The following is a 7189-nucleotide window of genomic DNA, read 5'->3' on the forward strand; positions in this document are numbered from 1 at the left end:
CGGCCATCGTCAATATGGATTTTTAACACCATAACAACCGCACTGCCCCTTGAACTTATAAAATAGTGAACTTTACACCTCTGGTTTCCTATCCCAGATTATTATTTTTTTTTAACCTTTATTTTACTAGGCAAGTCAGTAAAGAACAAATTCTTATTTTCAAAGTCAGCCTAGGAACAGCGGGTTAACTGCCTGTTCAAGGGCAGAACGACAGATTTGTACTTTGTCAGCTCGGGATTTGAACTTGCAACCTTTCAGTTACTAGTCCAACACTCTAACCACTAGGCTACCCTGCCACCCCTGGCATTCCCAATGTATGCCAGATGTGTGGCAAAGCCTTCAGCCAGAGCTCCAACCTCATCACAGCCATCAGCACAGTGGCACCTACCACTGACCCCGCTGCCTCTTCGGCTTCCAACACAAACAGGAGAACGAACCACTGCACAAACACTGTCAGTGATTTACCTGTAAGGGTGTAGTTAAAGATATGGCCCTTTGAGATCTAATACGTTTTAGCACTTGACAAATATATTGCTCTTGTGACGCCCACGTAGCTTCTCTGGAACTGAGTCATCCTCTTCAGTTCTTTGGAATGTAAACATTTACCTGGAATGGATTGGGCTGAGAATTCCCCACCCTCCCTCTCTCTGTCAGCGTTACCCTATAAAAGCAGAGCCATCTCTCCACTCTGCACTAGAACACCTGATTACTACAATCTTCAAGCGCGCCACCGCACCCAGGAAGAACACACAGACACAGGTAAATACATCATTTAAAATACACGCTTTAGGTTTAGGTTTAAAAATCACGATTGTTTTTATATCGTGCAATTCTACACTGTTTCTTCACAGGAGGAATCCATATTTATGAACAGAACACAACTATTTGTTCATAGGTTCTGACACAAATGAAATTGAACTCCAGTCCTTAAATGAAAATATATATATATTTTTAGAACACAAGGACATAAAACAATATGTGCAAATTTATCTAGGCCTATATGCCAACAGTTCGCAAAAACAATGTCTAATTCATTAGAACCATTACAGATAAATCCTAATTGCTAAATTGACCCATATATATTCAGTCAATAAAAAGTGCCATTTGAAACCATAATCTGAAAATATTATATTATATATTATATCATGGAGCAGGCGCTTAACTGTAGAAGACTAGGGCTGTAGGTTGGTGGCACCTTAATTGGGGAGGACGGGCTGGTGGTAACAACTGAAGCGGAATCAGTGGAATGGTATCAAATACATCTAATACATGAGTTCCAGGTGTTTGATGCCATTCCATTTGTGCCGTTCCCTCCACTTTTATAAGCGTTCTCCCCTCAGCAAGATACTCAGAAATAGGGGACGCTGTCAGTCTTGTATCAATATGATACCGAATAATATGATCTCAGTATCTAGAGCAGCCTCCACTGCAGTGGCATAGCCTTGTTTTGTTAATCTGATCATTTGTTAGATTTGTCTTATTTTTGGATGCTACGTCTCTTAATTAATCAAATGTCTACAAATATATGTTTTAGTGTAATGATGTTATTGCCTATGTTAGGTTGCTTTTCAACACTGAGTGGGAAGACCCATGTATGCATTTCTAAGTTATATTCTTCATGAATGAATGGGTAGCCTATTCATTTAAATGATCAAAAATGGCTGTAAATATCCGAGTGGACATTTCAATAATGAACGACGTTACACACCAGGATTTTATAGTCCTTTGTTCCTTGCACAGGTCAGATATATCAAGAAAAAAATAGATATATCATAGAAAATATTTCCAAATAAAAAGTGGGCAGTGTGAAGACATGCGCATCTCCTGCCTGGAACAGTTACTCTGAAATAGTGATCATTTGAAACAGGCTCATTTGGCAGAGTTGAATAACAACTTTTTTCAGTGTTACAAACCAAAATCTGTCTTATTTTCAATACACAGACGTCCGATTTAGTTGAATCTGCCTGTTCATTGGAATTTTCTAAATGGACAATTCCCATTGAACACTGCATGGTGATGAATTATGGCCACAACATCTGTTTGTTGAAAACAACAAGTAGACTGGGCTTAATGATTCTGATGAAAATATGTTCTTTATCAAACTAATGTTGTTGCAAATTACAGGTGTGGAACTTGGCTATGTTTAGGGGGGTTGTATCCTAGAACTTGGATTCTACGTGGCACTAGCAGTTGCCAAGTAGCATAAGAGGAAAATATACTGCTTAGCAGAGAACATGAATACTTATTATAGGCACTGTAATGAAACTGCACCTCAAGAGACTGTTGAAGCCACCATTTCTCAGAGTCCCACAACTACTGACTGGTTCTCAGCCTAGTTTTATTTTATTGTAAAACAAATGTGTTGTTAGTTTTAATAATTGAATAGTGCCTTATTTTAGTTACTGTTAGAGTTGTTGAATTTACATGCATATCTCTTTTTATGTTGACGGAATACAAGATAGCTGGAAGGGAGGAGTTGTTACGTGTGATATAATGTGATACTGGTATATAGTATTTATCCTAGGCACTACTTTGTTGTTACTGTGGAACCTAGAGCATTGATACTAATTGAGTACTGCGCCTGTTCATGAATGTTCTGTGCTTGAACTTGAGTTTGATCGATAAACTAAAGTTAACATTACCTCCGTTTCAAGTAGGATTATTACTGTTTGTGTAGTAGAAAGAACACAACACCTAATGCCAATATATATAAAAAACAGTAGCAGAGAACAATGTGGCGAATTTAGCAAAGTAGGCATTTGTGATAAGTACTTTGGGTCTGCCAACTTCATGAACCTTCACCATTCTCAAATCAATTCTGATTGACACCAACCCGTGTCTCTTTTAAAAACATTAAATTGGCAGATGGAACCAAGACAATACAGAAGCCATGCAATGCCACTTAGTGCAATGGTGACTAATAATGATAAATTGCACAGTGAAACTTTGCTTTTCGAGATCTGTGCTTTATGTGGACAGTTTGGATGAGGAAAATTATTTAATTTAGTCAGTGGTGTAAAGTACTTAAATAAAAATGCTTTACAGTACTACATAAGGCGTTTTTTGTGGTATCTGTACTCTACTATTTCTCTTATTTGTAAACTTTTACTTGACTACATTTCTAAAGAAAATCATGCACATTTTACTCCATACATTTTCACTGACACCCAAAAGTAATCGTTACATTTTGAATGCTTAGCAGGACAGGAAAATTGTCCAATTCATGCACTTGTCAAGAGAACATCCTACTGCCTCTGATCTGGTGTACTCACTAAACATATGCTTTCTTTGTAAATGTTGAATTGTGCCCCTGGCTATGTGTAAATGTTGGAGTGTGCCCCTGGCTATGGCTATGTGTAAATGTTGGAGTGCGCCCCTGGCTATGTGTAAATGTTGGAGTGTGCCCCTGTCTATGTGTAAATGTTTGACTGTGCCCCTGGATATGTGTAAATGTTGGAGTGTGCCCCTGTCTATGTGTAAATGTTGGAGTGTGCCCCTGGCTATGTGTAAATGTTGGAGTGTGCCCCTGGATATGTGTAAATGTTGGAGTGTGCCCCTGTCTATGTGTAAATGTTGGAGTGTGCCCCTGGCTATGTGTAAATGTTGGAGTGTGCCCCTGGCTATGTGTAAATGTTGGAGTGTGCCCCTGGCTATGTGTAAATATTGGAGTGTGCCCCTGTCGATGTGTAAATGTTGGAGTGTGCCCCTGGCTATGTGTAAATGTTGGAGTGTGCCCCTGGCTATGTGTAAATATTGGAGTGTGCCCCTGTCGATGTGTAAATGTTGGAGTGTGCCCCTGGCTATGTGTAAATGTTGGAGTGTGCCCCTGGCTATGTGTAAATGGAAATAAGAAAAGGTGCCATTTGGTTTACTTAATATAAGGAAATTGAAATGATTCATACTTTTACTTTGAATAAAAAAGTATGTTTAAAACCCAAATACTTTTAGACTTTTACTCAAGTAGTATTTTACTGGGTCACTTTTACTTGAGTCATTTTCTATTAAGGTATCTTTACTTTTACTCAAGTATGACACTTTCTCCACCACTGAATTGAATCAACTTAATCCTTAATTACCCTATTTCTCTCCTCTCTCTATCGTAGCAGCAATGGGAGGGAATACTTCACATGATGCTTCTGCTTCACATGCCTACAGCCATAATGACAGTCACAATGACAGCCATAATGACAGCCATGATGACAACCGTGTTGACAAAAGCCAACACATAACAGGCCAAAATATATCAGGCCAAAAAATAACAGGCGATATGAAAGGCAATTTTTCCATTGGCAACCAGACCAACACCACCAGTCATTCCGGTATGTAACCCAATCCAACAGGAGGGAATCTATATATGAATGAATGAATAAATACATTCATATTTTATTGTTATGCCATGTGACCATTCCACATGGGATTATAACACACATTGATATTAGACATTTCAAAGCATAAAGTAATTACATGTCTATATATATACACATTTCACAGCTCGGTTCCAGCCCCAGTGTAAAAATACATAAATATAAACAATGGTTTATTGTTGCTCATAGCAGTGTTCTCAGCAAACTCCTAATTACCGACAACCACATGTATTGTAGTACTGTCCAATGACTCTCTCTCTTTCTCCTAGCTTCACCAAAAACTCCCCAAAAAACTGTCGTACCCAGCGTCACCATTGCCAACGTTACAGGCGGCAAAGTGCGTCTCTACTACAAGTCAGAGGAGATGGCTCTCAGTGACCTCATCAAGGGAAGTCATCTCAGCAAGGGCGACTCCATTCTCATCCTGGATGGCACCGTTAAGAAGACCAACCTCCCTCAGAGCCTCTATGTCACTTGCTTCCAAGTAGAAAATGACAATACTCAATCATGTCCTGAGGAAGGCCCAATTTATGGTCTGGACAACCTCCTGGCAGAGTATGATGAGGGTCACCCCAAGTCCTACATCCTCACTGCTGACAAAGAGTTGAAGGTAGCTGAAACAGGAAAGATCTGGGTGGATGAGGACGGGGTGGATCACAACCCCAAAAAGTAACGCCACCAGGGAACCTCCTGTATCTTAACACCCTTTATTAATCACAGATTAAACTACATGCAAATTATTGATTTTAAAAAAATAAAGAGAGCATGCATCACAGATAAGTGAAATAGTTTTTCAAGATACACTCTCAGTGTATGGTAGAAGTATGGTAGAAATCAGCAATGTAATCAATGTAGTTTTGTGACAAATAAATAAATGTTACCAAACTGAGAATGTTAGTATGTGTTCTGTAAGATGTCATCGTGTGTGTGTGTGTGTGTGTGTGTGTGTGTGTGTGTGTGTGTGTGTGTGTGTGTGTGTGTGTGTGTGTGTGTGTGTGTGTGTGTGTGTGTGTGTGTGTGTGTGTGTGTGTGTGTGTGTGTGTGTGTGTGTGTGTGTGTGTGTGTGTGTGTGTGTGTGTGTGTGTGTGTGTGTGTGTGATTACATTACATGATTGGGGTTGCCACCAGATATCCTACATAGTGATACTAATTTTAACAAAGGTCAACAACACAATATTGTAATCAATGTTGTAATCATTATTTCAAGCATACAGTTGGTTGGACATGATCTGTAAAGGCACACACCTGTCTATATAAGGTCCCACAGTTGACAGTGCATGTCAGAGCAAAAACCAAGCCATGAAGACAAAGGAATTGTCCATAGAGCTCCAAGACAGGATTGTGTCAAGTCCCAAATCTGGGGAAGAGTACCAAAACATTTATGCAGCATTGAAGGTTCCCAAGAATACAGTGGCCTCCATCATTCTTAAATGGAAGAAGTTTGGAACCACCAAGACTCTTCCTAGAGTTGGCCACCTGGCCAAACTGAGCAATCGGGGAAGAAGGGCCTTAGTCAAGGAGGTGACCAAGAACCTGATGGTCACTCTGACAGAGCTCCAGAGTTCCTTTTTTGGAGATGGGAGAACCTTCCAGAAGGGCAACCATCTCTGCAGCACTCCACAATTAGGCCTTTATGGTAGAGTGACCAGACAGAAGCCACTCATCACTAAAAGGCATCCAAAGGACTCTCAGACCATGAGAAACAAGATTCTCTGGACTGATGAAACCAAGAATTAACTCTTTGGCTGAAAGCCAAGCATCACGTCTTGAGGAAACCTGGCACCATCCCTGCGGTGAAGCAAGGTGGTGGCAGCATTATGCTGTGGGGATGTTTTTCAGAGGTTGAGACAGGGAGACTAGTCAGGATTGAGGGAAAGATTAACGGAGCAAAGTACAGAGAGATCCTTGATGGAAACCTGCTCCAGAGCACTGAGGACCTCAGACTGGGTCGAAGGTTCACCTTCCAACAGGAGAACGACCACACAGCCCAGACAAAGCAGGAGTGGCTTCGGGACAAGTATGAATGTCCTTGAGTGGCCTAGACAGAGCCCGGACTTGAACCCAATCAAACATTTCTGGTGAGACCTGAAAATAGCTGTGCAGCAACCTGACAGTGCTTGAGAGGATATGCAGAGAAGAATGGGAGAAACTCCCCAAATACAGGTGTGCCAAGCTTGGGGTATTATGTGTAGATTGATGAGGGGGGAAAAATTTATTTAATACATTTTAGAATAACAAAATGTAGAAAAAGTCTAGATTAATTTCCGAATGCACATAGTGTTTTTTGACCCCATTTTCCTCCCCAATTATTAGTAGACTATCTTGTCTCATCGCTTCAACTCCCGTACGGGCTCGGGAGAGACGAAGGTTGAAAGCCATGCGTCCTCCGATACACAACCCAACCAAGCAGCACTGCTTCTTAACACAGCGCGCATCCAACCCAGAAGCCAGCCGCACCAATGTGTCGGAGGAAACACCAGCGTCTCCTGTGGCGGGCTGGGCACAGTGCGCGCTAACCAAGATCGCCAGATGCACGATGAGGCAAGTATATCCCTACCGGCCAAGCCCTCCCTAACCCGGACGATGCAAGGCCAATTGCACGTCGCTCCACGGACCTCCCGGTCGCGGCCGGTTGCGACAGAGCTTGGGCGCGAACCAAGAATCTCTGGTTACAGCTGGCGCCCTTAACCACTGCCTCACCCAGGAGGCCCCTAATACAGTGTTTCTTAACACTCATCATGAGTGATGATAAGTTGAATCAAGTGTGTTAGTGCGAGGGCAGAAACAAAAATGTCCACCTCTTTGGGTCCCTAGGACCTGGATTA

At 41.5% G+C, this 7189-nt stretch overlaps 1 protein-coding gene across 1 annotated transcript; it reads left to right on the forward strand.

The window, feature by feature from the left end:
- The first annotated feature begins 655 nt into the window (after positions 1-655).
- Positions 656-5253, forward strand: LOC124015172. The gene is made up of 3 exons (XM_046330175.1): positions 656-759; positions 4104-4319; positions 4634-5253. Exons 2-3 carry the CDS (start codon positions 4109-4111, stop codon positions 5035-5037), a joined length of 615 nt encoding a protein of 204 aa, XP_046186131.1. The 5' UTR covers positions 656-759; positions 4104-4108; the 3' UTR covers positions 5038-5253.
- The last annotated feature ends 1936 nt before the right edge of the window (positions 5254-7189 follow it).

The sequence above is a fragment of the Oncorhynchus gorbuscha genome, linkage group LG26, assembly GCF_021184085.1.
Source record: "Oncorhynchus gorbuscha isolate QuinsamMale2020 ecotype Even-year linkage group LG26, OgorEven_v1.0, whole genome shotgun sequence".
NCBI classification, from domain to species: Eukaryota; Metazoa; Chordata; class Actinopteri; order Salmoniformes; family Salmonidae; genus Oncorhynchus; species Oncorhynchus gorbuscha.